The following is an 18511-nucleotide window of genomic DNA, read 5'->3' on the forward strand; positions in this document are numbered from 1 at the left end:
AGCCCTTGTAGGGGAAAGTACAAATAGCGTAGCACGGGGTCCGTGTTGCTCGCTGCACAACCAAGATTTAGTGTGTTTGTGACGCTGCCAGGAACATGTGAAGAATGTTTGTGAGCTTTCAGTGACAGATTGAAAATAGTGAATGAATGCAGTCATCAAGCAGCAAGGCTCACTTCCAGAATGGATGATGCAAACTCATCTAAAACATGTCAAAGGCTGTTGTGAGATTATGAGCCAATGAGCTTTAATGCATGCTTTCCAAATTTCTTATTGTGACCTTCATTTGAAATGTAAATGAATAGGCAAAGAAAATCTATGAGGGAAAGCATATAAAGAGCAGTGATGGAGTCATGAAATTTTGAAATAGTATAGTCAGTTTTTAATAGTAAGTCTCAGCATGGCCTTGTAGTCTAGGTTAATGTAAGGGTGCAAGATTAGTGACAGACCATTGGAGTATGGTAGTAACATTTTCAGTTCATTAACACACGGATGTGCCATTTCCTGCAATATAGAGCAGTAAACCTGATCTCAGTTTATACGGCACTATAAATTAAAATTGAATTATATTAAAATGTTAGTTTTTCATTACAGATGAAATCTTGTCTCAGAGTGTGCAACACATATTTTGTAGTTTGTCAAGACAAATTCCAAAGTTACGCAACCAGACAGATATTCAGAATGCTGTATCTCCGGCTATAAGAGACTGCATTGTTTTGACTGGGCGTGAACGTTGTGCTGGAAAGCTGGTGTTTATGCGAGAGAGGACTTCTTGTGATTTCTTGAAAAAAAAAAAAGTATTTTTGTGGAAGATATAAACGCAGTGCATTGTCTGAAGTTAATATGTTGTACCACTCACATGTCATTTCTGAGTCTCTTAACTTACGTAAAAAAAATACAACAACACACGTCTTTCAGCTTGTGAGTCTCTGTGTAAGTCATCATGTAGTTCTGGAGACACCTACTGTAGCAGGAAATACCACAGGACTGGTTTGGAGTACTTTGCCAGGTGTTAGTATTTCTGTCTGTCAGTTTTTGGATGGATTATGTAGTCAGCCAATATGATAACAAAGTATGATCTGTGTTACAGTAATTATTTTGTAATAAGTGTAAGAATAAGCTCCTGAGAGGGTCTGACTGATGATCTCTTTCTCTTTCCATCCATCCATCCATCCATCTCTCTCTCTCTCTCTCTCTCTCTCTCTCTCTCTCTCTCTCTCTCTCTCTCTCTCTCTCCCCACACCGCTGCCTCTCCTTTCCCTGCTGGCAGATCGTCCTGGTGTCCAAGACCACGGCCGCATCGAGCAGCTCCAGGACCACATGTCAGAGACGCTGCAGGCCTACATCCGGGTCAACCACCCGGGCGGACGCCTCCTCTACGCCAAGATGATCCAGAAGCTGGCCGACCTGCGCAGCCTGAACGAGGAGCACTCCAAGCAGTACCGCTCGCTGTCCTTCCAGCCCGAGCACAGCATGCAGCTCACCCCGCTGGTGCTGGAAGTGTTCGGCAGCGAGGTGTCATAGCAGAGGAGGAGGCGCGTTGGCATACGTACACACACTCATCACACATCACAGGATGATTAACCAACCCTTTCTGCCTTTCCCCCAAGAGAACCCCCGCCCTGATATACCTGGACACGAGGGAGAAACATGGATAATCACATAGGTAGACACTTACCTTCCCTCTCTTCATCATCTGCCCATCCTCCTCCTCCTCCCGACCTCAAGATGCCTGGACCTCTGGATTCATGGATTCAAGACACCCGATTCTGCTGTGGATTTCCTGCAGCATTTGGATCACCAGATTGTATTTTAACCTCTGGATTCGCAAACAGAGTAGCGCATTAAATGTTATTACATCAGACCGATATCCCGACTCACGCACATCTGCAACAGATGGGTATCCTGATCCTCTCCAAATCCACAAACTCACTTTTTCGCATCACCACCTTTCCCCCAGACATCACTGCTAGATTCCTGCCATTTATTTTTACAGTGAAGACAGCTTGACGGATGTGGCAGTCGCATCCCTTTTTACCATCATCCTCATAACATTGTTCCAGTGATCACATCACCGCGATGACAGACAGGAATAGATGCACGGATTTACATCTATTAGCTGGCTCTCGTGAGGTACAGATAAGTTGCTAGCAATGTTACTACTCTCGTGTTAGATAGCTATAAACTATTGTTGATTTACAGTTTGTTGACAGCAAAGACATCCAAATATATTAAACATCAACATGGCCAGCAAGCTTACAATATTGCAATATTGCAACAACAAAAAACGTTACTGGTTTAAAAATCCTTGGTTAAGTTGGGCTGCTTGGCCCTGTGTATCAGTGTATGTGCAAAGAGAGGTCTCAGACTGTCTGCTGAAGCGAAGCAAGCAGGTTTAAGTGGGAATGTTTCAGTGTGGGAATGGTGAGAAGAAAGGTGAGATTTGGAGGAACGAGTAAAGGAGGTTGGATAGATGGAGGCTGGTTGGAATTCCCTGTTCACAAGACAAAAGGGAATTTCACAAAACAAGAATGTATGTATAATGCTATAAAATATAAATGATATGTATAAGCTGATATATATATATATATATATATATATATATATATATATATATATATATATATATATATAGATAGATATATAGATATATATGTATATATATATAATTTTTTTTTCTTTTTCCCATGGAAGCAAATTGTTCTGAGTGTTGTATAATGTAGAGGACTTGAAGGCCCCTACTCAGTTGTATGTGTACGTGTCGTCTTTCAAAAGACAGATGTACACACCCATAAGGAAGCGCTGAGAAGTGTGTGGAGTCCTTCTATTGTTGTGATGTGTGTACAGTAAATGAGAATATAGATGGACCACAAGGGGGTGTATGCAGGCTCCGGCTGAGGGTTCGGTGCAGGGAAGCGCTTCTCTGTTGGATTTTGTCGTCTTTTTGGACCTGTGAAGTTTATAGACTGACATTCGCAAACATAACGTCACGTTTTTTCGTGGATAGTGATTATCCAAAAACTATTTGTACGGCTGGTTAGATTGCTGCTAAGACAGTTAGAGCTCGATAGTTGGACAGAAACCAACTACGGGCTGTCTGCCTCAGGGAAAAGTTTGTCTGATGATGTTGTGTCCTTGGTGTTTATGGTGTGTGTGGCGTAAGCTTACAATCATAAGACAGAGATTGTTTTTGAAGCTCCAGGCATCACTGTGATTTCTAATCGTACTAAATAACAGTATCAGTAAGCTAGAAGTGAAACTTTTTTGAAATAATGATTACTACAAGATTATCATTCCTAAACTTATGTTTAATATAAAAAAAACTCCTTATGGGACGGTTTGCATGAACATTAGAGATCATTGTTACACCTTAAATGGCTACATTTTAAAATCACCTCTGTTTGAACATAGTTATTAATATCAGCATTAAGTTTGTTTTTTAGGGCAAAATAATTAATCTACAAAAGGTATAGTACATATAGTACGTATCTAAACAATGGAGTGTTTTTGGAATTAAATCCTTCAGATGTTCTTAACAGCTGGGCAGAGTTATAAAACACGTTTTATATTTAATATAAAATCAAGCCTCATACTTTTTTACTTCTTTTTTTGGGTCACATTTATATCATTTCAACACCAGCCACATAAGCGAGGTTTAGGATGTTTCTTTACGACATCACTACATATCATATCACGTTTGAGTCGACAGGGTGCATGCTCACCCCTCATGCAGGCCTGGATCACCCCCTTGTGGACAAACTTTGTAAATACCACTTGCTAAGTCTGTACATAGTTAGAGATTAATGTAGGCAAAATACTAAGAATTCAATTGTTGATGGCAAAGACGCTCTGGAGATACAGCACTATATGCAATTAGGAGATGGACTCTCATGTTGTGTTGAACTGGAATGGGCAGAGGTGGCAATCCTGGTCAAGTTGCTGAGTTGTTTCAGTGTGTGCTGAAGACGACTGGCCACAGCGGCTAAATAAAAGCTGCCTGTTTATTTTTAAACCTTTTTGGCACCCAGCAAATTCAACCATTTAACCTCAAAATACTGATATTAGGTGTTTCACTTCAGGAAAGAGCCTGTTTTCATACCAAAATAGTCCCTAAAAAATGGCGGGACTTAGAAAATCTGATGTGTTATGATAAAAAAAAAAAAAAAACTTAATGTGACTGAACATTCCCAGTGGTGGCTGTGTTCAGACACTCAGCATCACTGTGAGCATCCTTTCAAAGGCTCCCGACAACTCGGCGTGTTTTCACCAGGAAGTGTCCCCTCTGTCCTTTCTAAGCTTATGGATGTACATCTTTTCTCTTTCTAAAGTCTATCGATAAGCTTTTGACAATTATACAGTATATTCATAATATTTTAATTTTGGTGAAAATCTGTTGTTTTTTTCCCCTCTATTTTTCTTTTGTTCTTTTCAAGATTGTCAATTTTAATGTGTGTCAGAGTTTGCTGTTTGGAGCTAGCGCTTGGCTTGTTGCGCTGGGCCGTCGTTTCAATGACGCAGAGAAGAGCCTGGTGGACTCCTGGAGCCTTCTCAGAGAGCAAACGGCTCCACTTTCCCTCGCTCCCTTCATTTCCAGTGAGTGAATACGGAATAGCCCTTTTCAACTAAAGATGTGGCTTCACTTCCTTGTTTGGACGGGGAAGGGACACCGGTTCCTCTTCCTTTTTCTAATGGAATAAAAAAGGACTCGTGGGAGCAGCCGTGTTGCACCTGGAGCTGCACCCTGAGGGGAAGGAACGCAGTGGAGCGAAAACCTCTTCATTGTCAGTGGAAAGGCCAGTCCCCAGGAAGCTACATCTGCTTTTCCAGAAGCAGGATGTCAAACACAGTCAAGAGATCATGAAATAACTCTGCCTCAACTGACTGACAACAGGATTTAGCCAACGGCCAGCCATCGCAGCAGCAGCATGGGCGTGCCTCTTCATCCGCCACCCATCTAACCGCCTCTTCTTCTGCAATAGCCTCTTTCAGCAGGATTACTCTTCATAGCTTTAACTCAGCAGCCCGTCAGGCTCTGCTTTTTCGGAAAACCATGGTGCACCAAGGGCTGATGGGAGCCTGAAATTTAGTGAAACCGCTGCTGTGGAATTGGACGTGTCACTTTACTGTGAAAGAAAAGAGAGGAAAAAAAAAAAAGACAACACAGAAATTGGCTCCTTTTGTCCTGTTTGACCCAGACGACTTTTGGATCGGACCTCCAGAAGACTGTGTAGAATCTGTATAGAAGATCTTAGGAGATTTAAGTATTTTTAAAATGAGAATTGCCACAGGCAGATGTAGTGACGTGCTCTACAGGCAGAGTGTGCAGTGACTGACGAGATGTCGCCTCCTGAACCCAAAGTGTGACATTACCTTACTATGTCTCGCATCGCAGCTCGTGGAATTTTAGACTTTTTTTTTTAAAAGAATAGTTGTTGAAATACATAACAAAAAAAAAAATGGACTTTTTACATTCAACATCTACATCTGTTTAAAAAGGAATGCAGGGCAGGGCGATGACGGGGGAGGGCGTCCCGAGCGTGAAACAGCAGGTTTTGACTTTGCGACGCTCTCCCCCCTCTCAGCCCTCCTCCCCTCAACCAGGTCAGCAGCTCCACCTCAGTAGCCTTACGTACAGAAACCTCACTCAGCTGGAAACATTTAACAGATACCTCAATGTTTTACAGGATGACTTTTCACAATAGCCTTTAAGGGAACCAAACATAAACTCATACACACACACACACACACACACACACCACTCTCTACTCAGCCAACCTTGCAGTGTTTTTACAGCCAATGTACAGTAAACTAGTTGCCAGTCAGTATATCAGTGGATCCCAATGTTCCTATGTGTTAACTGTCACCGTCGCTTTACTCCCGTGATCCTCATCTCTGCCTCATTCTGTGTTTTCTGTCGTTTCTCCGTCTCGTCTCTCCATGCGGATATGACATGCCGCTAAACTTTGGCGCTGCGTTTGACATAACATACTACCTCTCCCTTCCGCACATTTTATATATGTGTATGTATATATACATATATATATATATATATATATACATACATACATATACACACATACATACATACATACATACAGCATGATTGTGTTTATGGCAAAGCATCCATTTTTATTTTAACAAGTCAGGAGGGTTTTTTGTGTTTATGTAAAGTAAATTCCTTTTTATCTCCTTTTTTTCAAATGCTGGATGAGTTTTTACCTCAGATCTCAATACAAGCCTATAAAGTCAGTAACTCAGAGGCCTCTTTAGCATCACGTCACCACTGAAATGTGTAAATGCATGTCAAGAACTTAAAGGAAGCGAGCAACGTATTTTCCCAAAATGTCAAATAATTCCTAGAAATAGCCCGGCTATCAAAACAACACCGTAACTGAAGTTGTAGTCTGAAGCGTAGCAGATTTGAAATATATATAGTATTTTATTAATGGAAGCAAGTAACCTTTATTTCAGTGGTCATGAACTCGTCTTAGCATTAGGAGCAGCATGGCGGCTTGGTGTCTCGCTTAAGGACACTCCGGTGTGCAGACAGCGGAGCCGGGGATCAAACCACCAACCTTGTGGTGACGGGACGACCCGTCCTACCCGCTGAGCCACAGCTGCCTCGCCATTTGATCAAAACAGCCTTCTAGTCTGAGCATATCATGCAGGCTTCCTTGGAGGATCCACGGTCCACAGACTTCAGATATGATCAGCCAATAGGAGCCGGGCCTGAAAGCCTGCTGTGGGAATGAAGCGTTCACCCACAGGCGACGAGTGGATGAGGGTCCGCTCATCAGTGAAACGGGAGGCAGCAGTCCTGCTTGAGTTTAGCAACGCCTTCAGAATACTTTTATGCTATTAAAAGTGCTGTTTCCACCTGATTTGGCCCAAAGACTTGTTTGTCTGCCAGGACTCTGCCAGTTGTACCTTTTTTCTTTCATACTTAAAAGTGCTGGATCGGCATTTGAAAACCTCTATCAGGCTTCTGCGAGTGATTTCAGTTTTATACAAGTGTTCAGAGGCCCTTTTGGAGACGGGTTGATTTAAACCGTCTCCATACGGGCCTCGTAGTTTGACTCATAACTGAAATGTAGTGGTGGCCAGGACCTTCACTCCGCTTCGCTTTGGCACTGCAGGTTTCCTGTGCGTTTGTCTCCAGCTTTCTGATGAGGGTTTGTAACATTGGGATCCCAAATTAGATATTCTAGATACAAACAGTGTATTTAAATGTTGTTTCTCTAGTCAGCAACCAGCCAAGTTTCACACAGCCGCTGCAGGCTGACACTCTGCCTTCTTCTAACTCCCCCCTAACTCTGGTTCTGGATCCTTCCTTCATGTGCTGCATTCACTCCGCTTTCAGGAAACCAGGCCGTCTAAATGTATGCTGGAAAGCGGCGACGCACCACGCCTTTTAGCGATCACTGCTCACTGCATGGACTAATGAATCACTGCTTCAGCTCCGCGGCACGTGGGAGCGAAACGGCTCCGGGCGGACGTGGAAATTCACAGATCGAGTTTATTCAGTTCTTGAAAGTATTTTGACATTTAGGGGTGCAATTATTTTACTGCATCGACGTGTAATCTGTTTCCTGGCCTTCTGGCGGAAAAAAGGATCAAATGATAGGTTTTTAGTTCCGCACAGAAAGAGAGACGCTTTATATTTGTTGACTGAAAAAACAAAACAAAAAAAACAACACAGAAGCTTGTTTGTTGATTACATGTTTCCACTGAAGTTAGCAGCACCCTGGAAAACGAAATGGAAAATCAACAGACTCTTGGACAGGATTCTGAGCAGATCTGTGACCCGTACTGAAGTACTGATGCCCGTGTTTTGAACCCGAGGAGACCGAAGGCCGGCTTTTCTCCGGTTCTAACAAACTAATTCAAGACCGACGGTTATCTGTTGCTCTGATTGCATTTCTCTGCTACCTCTTTAAATATGCGCTTGCTCACACACACACACACACACACACTGAAACAGCTGCACTCACAGGCAAACATACACTCATGCTGACTGAAAATGACAAACACTGAACACACACACACACACACTGCACATTTTGTGTGCACTACTTTATCCTTCACCAGCAGTTTTTGCCAATGATGCACTTGTGTTTTTGTCTCTAAATGCTCTTCGAAACATGTGACGTCTAAAAATGATTAGTTGTCATCTTTGTTGTTTCTTCTTTAAAAAAAAACCAACAACTCTAATATCTATAGCAAATCCTGGGCTAGCCAGGTGGTTAGAAATGAACATTAATTCATCCAGTACATACAGAAAGCTTCATGTCTTTATAAAATGAAAAAAAAAAAAAAAATCTAAATGCACATATTGCTCAGCTCAGTTGTACCTTGGTGTGCCTAGAACCCACAGCCTTATTTTGGGACAATATCAGGGGTTAAAAAAACAGAATACAGGACGATCTGTCTTCGTATTGCTGACAGTTCCGGTTAGTTTCAGTAGCTGATTTTTAAGCTCTTCATATCCACATTTGTTAGTTTCTTCGATGGCTGTTTATGAGTCGACGGTAACTTGCTCGTGGGAGCAGCGTGTCCTAAACCAGGATGTGCTGCGTCCATGTTTTCTGCTGGTTCTTCTTTTGTTTCATTCAGTACATTAATTTATTCCCATTGGCTGGTTTGTCAGTGACAGATGCTTCTTGTAAAGCTTAGAAAACATAATTTGGTTGTCAAGATCGTATTTGTTGAGTCCTTGATTTTATTTAATTTGACTTAATTTAAGCTTTTTTTTTTTTTTTTTTGAGGAATGTCCAGCAGACTGTGGCCTCCCATAGCATGGACCTTTAGGAAAACAAAAGAGATATTTCAATTTGTCGTTGATCTCAGCCGAGTCCCAAGATAAGTACTTTTACTTTCACACATGCACACCACCATGCAGTAAAACTCACCATACCTCATTGCTTCTGGCAGAAATTTGTCCTTTCAACATGTACCGTTGCCATGGCATCGCTGCTGATGGCACCATCAATAATTCATTGATATCAGAAATAGTGTTATACATCCAGTACCTTAACCGATGTCTCTCTTCGTGGTCAAAATCACCGCCTGTTTTTTGTGTTGGTTTTCTTCTTTGCTCTTCTTGTCTTTGAAGTTGATCCATTGTACTTTGATTACATGCATTGTATGTAGTAAAATACTGATAATGTTTTTGGGAAATCACAAATAAAACAGCTGTACATAATGATGCAAAACATCAGCTGTGTTGATCCGTCTGTCTTTTTTTAAGGTCTGCTGTGTTTCTATGCTGTAAGCACCAACAAGTGACATTGTTAAAGTTCAAAGTGAGGATTTTATTTTTTTAAAGTCAGTGAGGAAAAGACACAAAACACACATGTAATACATACATGTATATTCAGACCCTCATGCTTTGTTTAATTATATAGGTAATTATAGTGACTATACATTCATACTCAGCGAAGTATGTTTAAACATGGTGTGCATACATAGCTTTAATCAGTAGAGGGCGCCAAGTTGCTGCTGTAGTCATGAGCATCGCCCTGTGTGTGTGTGTGTCTGTGTGTGTCTGTGTGTCCGTCTGGGGACATATATCTGATATCACATATCTGGGGACTCACCTTTTTTTAGACCAAGTTGAGCACTCTTTGTTTTTCAAGTTTAAACCGATGAAGTTAGATTTCTAGAGACACGTTATTCATAGTTGATGACAAAAGTGTTCAATAATACACCATTTAGTAGAAATGAATCATGGATTATTCATATTTATTATTTTCCCTCTTACCTCTGCTTTTTATCAATCTAGATTGATTTGGTATGAGTTGCCGAGTATTGGAGATATCAGCCATCGCTGCACTTAATGTCTCTGCTTGTGCTTCTCAGAACACACCAACACTGTTGGTGAAACTCGACAGCAATTTCTCTTGCCAGAAATGATGACAAGCTCCTGTTGATGCGTAAAAGCAATACAAACATTGAAGAGTGAGTCCGTAGTATAAAGAGCTCAAACAAACACAGGACTTGGATACAGGAGACAGCCCTTCATGTCATGTGCAAAACTAAAAGTCTACATTTTTGTCCCTTGTGATGTGAGACGTTAGTCAAGTTAACGGCGACCACACTCTTCTCCTAAACCTAACTAAGCCTAAATGATACGAGACTTGTAACTAGAGCCGAGTACCATCTAGTCCCATTATAGTGAGAGAAGGCAGCTCTATGGCCGACATCTCCAAAACAAGGCAACTCCAACCAAAACAATACATTGATAAATAGCACTAGAGGTAAGAGGAAAATATATACATGTATTTATTTTAGGTCTGTCCCATTTTAATGAGAGAAGAAAGTCAAAACAAAACATAGATTTGCTGCAGGTGACGTTTAGATAGTTTAGATTATATATTTTTTTTCTTCTTCTTCCCCCTTTTCCCCTTTATTTTTTCTATTATTATTATTATTACAGACCCATTTGCAGAGTATCAGTACTTGAGATTGGACAGATAAAACTTTCATTTGTCTACTTCTACATAAAACATTCCATTACTTCTTGACAATCTTTTATTGAGGTCAACTATTGTCACTTTTTTTTATGAAATATAACATTTCATTCGCAATAGTTTCTTTGATAGATGATTCACCAAAACTCAAAATCATCCACAGCTGTTTGCAGAGCCAGCAGAAATGGACAAATCCCTGCTGTCTGACTTTGAACAGCAGACGGAGAGAGACAGAAGAATTCCACAAGAGCAGGAAAGCTCAGACGACTGAACATGTAATAATCCTCTTACCTCTCCTTGATTGCAGACAAATCTGACACTTTGGGTTGTTGGTGTTACAATAAATAATGAACCCCGCCCGACCGGCCCTTCCAGCGGGATGAAACAAATGCCTGAGAGTTATTTGCAAACCCCTGCATGACCCAGGTCTGCTGAGCAGGAGGATGACAGCGTGCTTGGCCTGTCTGCGTTCAGAGTCATCCAAACATCATTAGGACAATTTCCTCCATGTGACCCCGTGAGAGGCGCCTCGCATGCAGAACTGTGGACTTCCTGTAAAGAGACGAAGCGGAGACAGTGAAAGAGGAGAGGATGGAGAGAAGACGGAGGGTTAGAGGAGGCGAAAAGGCCTCAGAGCTTTAAGTTTGACCACGACAGAAAGGCTTTGACTGCGATCTGTTTCAGCGAACGTGTTCCTCGTGTTCTCAGGCCTGGAATAAACGACGGCGAAGTGCCATCAACACTTTCACTACACTGCACTCATTGTGGTTTTCATAATAACTGCTTCTCCCGTATTAGGTTCCCTCGCCGACCGCCAACCAGATGCTAATGGCTCACGCTGCAGAGTGTTGATTGGCGATTATCTCACGGCTCATATAAAGAGTTACGGATGAGACAGAAAAGCCACACGTCTGAAGTGTTTCTGCGGCCACGTTCCTGCATAATTACTGCATGCGGCCGCGTCGGGAAACAGCTCTGACGGTGATCTTACAGTGTGTCCTAACAATGCAGCGAATCCGGACTCTGGTGAACCGCCCACACGCCCCTGAGATCATTTTTAAAAATCACATGAGAAACACGAGGGCTGTTTTCTTCCAGCAATTACTGTAGAAGTTATGCATTTTTTACAAACCCAAACTTAAAAACAAAAACATTTTGGTTTTTGAATGCCATCGATATATTATCCAGAGATTCATAAACCTTTAAATTTTACCATCTGTTCTCCCAAACCACAGCATTTCCTCCAGGATGTCTTTTGTCAGGATTGAAAAGCCTCTGGAAAGACAACTAAACTATGCACTAAAATAAAAATGTAGTTCTATATGTTATTCTGTAGCCTACGTTAATATAGCAGCAATCAGCTATTTGCAATAGCAATATAGTGGAGTAAAGTCTACTTGAGCAGAGGATTAGGTTGCTCTTGTTGTAACCTGAGCTCCTCTGTGCTTTGTTGTGTCTGTTGTTTGCACTATTGATGCTCGAGCACAGTTAGCTGCTAACCGCCAGCTCAGTCTTTGCCATGTGAGTGCTGTGTGGAGGCAATAGCTTTGGATAGATATCCTCCATAGTGAGCACCCTTAAATGACCACACCAGTGTTAAGTCATTGTCCATCGACCGCTTACATAAACCTCTACCATGTTTGACAAGATTGCGTGATTTTTGAGATTGTTTGTTTACGTTTTGTCCATATTCAATAAAGGTTACAGAATGTACCTGAAGATGTTTGTCACGGTTAGTTTAAACTCACCTCCTCATTTAAATTCTCCTTCTAGCTCAAATTCCTAGTTTGAAAATCAGTTCATGTCAGAAACTTTTTTTCAGGCATAATAAAAATCAGCCCAACTGTCTTGGTTTTGTTGTGATTGCTCAGAGGGCAGAACCGAAGTAAGACCAATGATTTTTCGTCAACTAATCCAGGAAAGCCAGTGACATATTTGTTCTTCTCTCTAGCTGTCTCTCTGTCTGTGGCACTTAGCCCAAACCTTTAAAAACTAGTTTCATTTTCAAGGTTAAATCATTTCCTTAAAAAGCTGGTCAATGTAGTTTTGAGTCACCCAGAGAATTAAAAGTACATTGGCTTTGGGACTATTTTCAGCAGTGGGTCAATACACATATGGTGCACAAGTATTTCTGGGCCCAGAACGATGTATGTAGAGAAGGGAGTCACCTCTCGAGTTTCTAACTTCTCTCATCTTCACATCCCCATTTCCCAGTGCTGAGCAGCTTTTCCCAGCGGAGGAGGAGTGTTTTACTGAATAAGATTCTTGTTTCTCCAGCCAAGCGTCTGACATCCACAGCTGTTGCGGCAGACAAATGGAGAAGGAGTTGAGTCTTCAATATTGCATTTATATTTATGCCTCCTGTTTCTCACAGTTAATCAGGCTTGTTCTCAAATAGCCTGCCATCCCGACACAATAAATGTAACGTGGTGTAAGAAACGGCGACCGCCCTGCTTCACACACACACAGCGCTCCACTCAGGACTCTCCCTCGCCGGCTCTCATTCCTCACGTTTCTCTGCTGGTGTAGTTTCAAACGGGCCGTTCGCTGAAGTTCTGTTACTGTGTGTGTTAATAATGATCACAAAGCTCTTGAAATGTTGGCAAATAGAAGAGAGCCTTTCAATGTTTCTGTCAAATTCTAACCACAAGTACAACCAGCTGAGCAGATGTCGGGTGTTATCTGCTGCAGATGCTGCCGGGTTTTGATTTTCATGAATTAAGTAGAAACGTTGATCTTTATCCGCAGCAGTAGAAACGTGATACGTTTCAGTCATTCCCAATTCCATTGGAATAGTTTCAACGTCACCTTATTAAGGTGGTTTTAGAAGTCCAATAGCCAGTATCTTTTTAGCTCTGTTTTGGTCTCCACCAACTGTTATATTTAGCCCTTTAGCCATTACATTCCCCACCAGCTAGTTGCTAAATTTCTTCAGTCTGTTGTTTCGGCAGGTAGTGTACATTGCATTTGTCGGTACTTTTTTGCTGATAACTAAATGCTCTGAAGGGGACCCACTGTTAACATAAAAATAGCCAATAGTGCAGCTTCAAGTAGTTAAAAAAAAAAAAATCATTTTTCCACACTGTATGACAATATCATGTTCTGCATGCTTTTTCCAACCTCGGATTCCAGCCCTGATACAATGTTATTATGGCTGCTGCACTAGAACGAATTGAAATATTTAGTGTTTCAACGTGACAGATTTGGGCAACTCAAATAAAGTGCTGTGGGTTTGAACTGTCATTGGCTGTACAGCGTGTACTGGGTTTGATGGACCCACTGCTGGGTTTATGATGCTTTAAACATCTTATTTGTTTTTCTGTACATGCCTGTGAAGACTTGCTCCACTTCTGAACTCATTTGTAAGTCTGAATAAGAGCTTCGGCCAAATGTTCTGAATATGAAACTGAAAGTTCAGGAGATGGGGAGGGGGACGAGGAAGAAGAGGGGGATCACAGAGGGGAAAACAAAGAGAGAGATGGAGAGGACTGAAAACAAGAGGGTGGGGTGTTTAAAACAAGAGATCATGGGGCTATAGAGAGGGAGGGAGGACGAGAGAGGCTGCGGTAACATTGCTGACGCACATGTGAAACATGGAGGGGAGGGAGAGATGGAAAGGAATCTCTGGCAGGGATCACCAAACCTCGAGACGAGGTCAGAAAGCCACTGGCGACATGACGAACGCACACACGCACACATTACACACACACACACACACACACACACACACACACACACACACACAGACTAGAGTCGTGGTAGCAATGATAACAGCAAATAGCAGTTTAATAGGTGATAATCATCGATGGGGTTGTGATTGTGAAAGCCGCGAGGGGAACGGGGCGGCGAACCCAAAACCTCTCCTAAGCCTCTCTCACACACACACACACACACACACACACACACCTTTCCACTGCGAACACGTGATTTTAACAAGTCCAGTTTCTCTACCGGGGACAGCCCCGTGTCACCATTCCTTTCCGCTGTGTGTGTGTGTGTGTGTGTGTGTGTGTGTGTTTGTGTGTTCATGCATTTTGAAATTAGCCAGTGTGTTGAATGGTTTATGTTTTGGTTGTTTGTGTAGCTGTGTTTGACAGTTTCCCTGAGCCTTTTCTGTTGTGCAGCTTTTGGCTATAAATGTCTCACACACACACACACACACACACACACACACACACACACACACACACACACACACACACACACACACAGCTTTATGTTGTATATGTTTTCTGATTTGTGTGTATACCCGTGCGGGTGTCTCTCTCTGTCTGCGAAGGCTTGCGTGACCCCGCGAGTGTTTTCATTTAGCGGGTATGTGAGTACATGCATCCGTGTGTCTGTGTGTGCTAGTATTCGTGCAAGTGAGACAGATAGAGAGTCTCGTCGGTATGTATACGGGGTACATATGTGTGTGTGTGTGTGTGTGTGGTTGCATGCTTATGTGTTCTGGCCGGTCGGAGCGTGGGAATGTGGTGAAGGATTTCTGTGGTATTTTTAATGTTTGTTATTAAATATTACCACAAGGGACCGCGACCAAACCCCAGACACTCCTCCTCCTCTCCTCCACCTCCCCCTCCTCCGGTAACAATATAAACAAAAAGACTAGCCACTTGGTTTAAATAAATCTGACACTTAAGGAAAAGGCCAAACAAATTAAGACCCAAACCATGGCAGGGGGGGTAAAAATGTAAAAATAACCAGGGTCACACAAGAAGTAGAGCAAAACTATGGAGTGCCACACAGCAGCAGCAGGTGGAGACGGTCATAGGGGACCAGAGGGCAACCTGGTAATGAAAAGTGCTATTGCAGCATCTATCTAGCATCTATCATCATCTCCGTGTCGTCTCACACACAACTAAACCCGTAGCTGCTCGTAGCTCCTGGCAGGAAGCTGATTGGTTCATGCTTTGGTTCACTGGACACAAATGCATTACTTGAAGCCTGACGAGATGGATTTTCCTGTGACGTCTTGTGATTCGGAGAATCCAGCCGCCTGCAAAGTAACCCAGTGACTACTACTATCAGTTTCATAACCCGAGTTGAAATGAAAAATCTTCATGTTTTATACCAAAATCCAATAAATTTTCTTCTGAAAAAAATGTGCATGTCTGGAACATCAGCTTGTACCAACCAATTTCAACCAACAACATCATGACATCCATCCATCAATCAATCTGCAACTGCACAGAGCTAGAGACATTTCAACCATCAAATCAAATTCCTCCCAAGGTAACGTCCCCGTAAAATACGTCAACGTACAGAAGATAATCTGGAAATGCCGTTTCAGCTCCACTTTAAATTCCTCAAAGTATAGTTTAACGAAGATATTTGGAACCAAAATTATGTGCGGCTAACATTAACCCACCTAATATGCAAAAAAAACATTCTATAAATCTCTTTCCTGCTGTCAATAGTTTAGGTTTTCTGATTGATTTCTCACATAATTTCATCCTACATTTCATCAAGTGATGGTCTACTAGCTTCAGTCCCGTGAATCACAAAGGGAGTAAAAGCCGGTTGAGAAACCAAACGCCCTGCCAATGTGTTGGTCCAGTCACGGTCATAAAAACACAAACGGGAGTACTGAGAACAGTCAGAGTGGTTTTCACAGCGATAAGCAGAGTAAACACGGAGAGTGTTTATCTGATCCTCCCTCCTCGACGCGGTCGACGCGTCCAGATACCAGCCATGTTGTAGGATCCAGTTGTTGAGTCTCTCCAGCTGAGAGTCACATCATCATCTTCTTCGTCCATCTATCCCAAATGTGAACCCATAGTCCCATAGCGGCCCTCGGTTTCCCAGAAGTTCACCAGTAATATGAAATATGACTGAAAATGACGATGAGTTATTTCTTACCGTATGTCCCACCTACTCTGGAGTCGAATCTAAAAACGAAGCAATGCTCCCCGTGGGGGTAAGCATCCTATCAACTCGGGCCTTCTGCTGAATTTAGGCTTGATATGAAATAAAGTTTATGTAAACCATAGATTTCAACTGTAGTTCTTTTGCTCCGCTGCCTCTACAGCGCTTCATTCCTCTGCAGTTTGAGTTGTCTGGCATTAAGCTCCATTATGCTCTTTTTAGGGGAGAGAAGTTCAAGTTTTGGGTGGAGCTCAGCTGACAAATGGAGGGATTCATAGCATACAGTAAACATCTTTTTCCACTTACCAAATGTCATTATTTTTCCCTTTTCCTCAGCGGAGTGCTTCTATCCTTAAACTCTCACACCATCTATATTCGGTTTGCAAAGCTTTTTTGTTTTTCCGACTGAACATTTTGAGTCACAAATTCACCCCAGCTCTTCCTCTCGGTCCCAACCGGGTTGATATGTGTGTCATTGTGGTAGAACGTGGGGTTGATTTCCTGCCAACAAACTGTATATACAGCAGTTCAGAGGCCATTTAAACAGGAATTCCGAAACACAGCAGGAGGGCTTATTCTTGGTTATATATGAAGACTTTATTTTGTTTTTGTTTTCCAGAAACAGGCGATGGAAATCTTCCAATGACACTAGGTAACCTCTGATGTTTTGGCACAATTATTGAAAGATGTATTTTTAGCTTTGGCAGGGTCTTTCCATTCCAATGTCACATTTTGTTTTGTTTTTTTACTGAATCAAGACTCTTAAAACATGTTTCATGTGATGTTCAGGACGTGTGTCAGCCTTGGGTTAGTTTCTGTTGATTATTTTCATATTGCAGTCCAAAGTGTACTTTTCCAGTCTTCTTCCCGGATATGTTTACAGTGAAGAATTGCAAACTTTCGACAGGAGTCCTCGCGTTCCCCCACCAGCCCGTTTTCCTTTTTATGTCATCCATCTGTTCCCAACTTTCTCAATTCCTGTGTTTCTTCCCCGCATCTCTGCCTCTCAGCTATCTTTCTTCATCTTCTTCTTCTTCTTTTTTAAAGAAGTATGTGAGAGCGCAATCACAGAGACTCCAAGCTTTTCCGCACAAGCAGCCAAATTTATCCTCATGGTTTTCCGCATGTTTATTTTGGGTTTTCTTGAGGGACGACATATCTGCGGGAAAACCAAACAGCCCGGAGCGGGTGCTTTCCCTCTGGGGATCATCACGGCGCAGCATAAAAATAGGAAAGTCTTTTTTGGGAAATGGAATTAAGGATTGGTGAGAGACTCCCGAGGGTCCCGTTTTCTCAAAGTTGGGACGGGCCGGGAGAGATCATCACTCATTTATTCCTTTGTATGTTTTTTATTTTTATTCTTCTCTCTCCAATCCACAGAGCATGTGAAAACAACAATTTGGGTCTTGTTTTAGACACAATAAAAAAGTACCACAGGCAGTCGTTCTCCATTTGTAATATCGCTGTAATTTCTCCGAACAATTAGCGCCAAAACATCACATAATTACTTCACACAAAACAAATTAAAATAAATCACTCCCTGTCTCCACTCTTCTTCCCTCTTCGTTCCTCTTTCTGCCACTCTGTGTAAATCTCCCCCCGTCAGCTGAGCACGATGTCTATCACTGCAGGATGTGTGTGTGGGTTGAGAGGAATTCTGGGATAGGAAAAAACCTCCTCCGCTTTGACTTCTTGGTTTGACCTGTGTTTAACATGAAGTCTGCTACTGCAATCTACTACTACTACTACTACTGATGCTGCCTTCATGGAAATCATTCTTCTGCAGGGTGGGCGACCTGCTCAGATTGCACCGAGAGGGATGGTGGCTAATTCAATTATTTTGTTCACCCGGATTTTTACTGCAGCCAACCGGCGAAAGTATTTATAATATCTCCCTTTGCTGATATTGGCCTTCCTCCAGCATCGGTGATGGAGGTTCTCCCTGCAACACATTTGACCTTCCATGATATTCCCTTTTACACTTTGTAAACCACGATGATATACATGTTAGCGCGGCAACGAAGTGCGATATCTTGTCGAGCTATGGCAGGGCATTAACCACCAAAGATGTACCGTAACAAATGGAGTTGCCAGATCTGTCTGCTATTAGTGAGTGGGTAGAATACTTTAGCAAGTGAGCCAGTATTTAGTGGCCTGATATAAATATGCATTTTGGCAGA

General features: G+C 42.2%; 1 protein-coding gene across 3 annotated transcripts in view; it reads left to right on the plus strand.

The window, feature by feature from the left end:
• The window catches only part of vdra (vitamin D receptor a), an 86561-nt gene extending 77349 nt beyond the window's left edge, over nucleotides 1-9212 (plus strand). For all 3 annotated transcript variants that reach the window (XM_084014805.1, XM_084014804.1, XM_084014806.1), the window contains one exon: nucleotides 1268-9212. In XM_084014805.1, the coding sequence (XP_083870931.1) occupies nucleotides 1268-1521 (254 nt within the window). In that variant the 3' untranslated portion in view covers nucleotides 1522-9212. The remainder of the gene's footprint in view (nucleotides 1-1267) is intronic.
• Nucleotides 9213-18511: the final 9299 nt, after the last annotated feature.

The sequence above is a fragment of the Eutrigla gurnardus genome, assembly GCF_963514095.1.
Source record: "Eutrigla gurnardus genome assembly, chromosome: 8".
Taxonomy (NCBI): domain Eukaryota; kingdom Metazoa; phylum Chordata; class Actinopteri; order Perciformes; family Triglidae; genus Eutrigla; species Eutrigla gurnardus.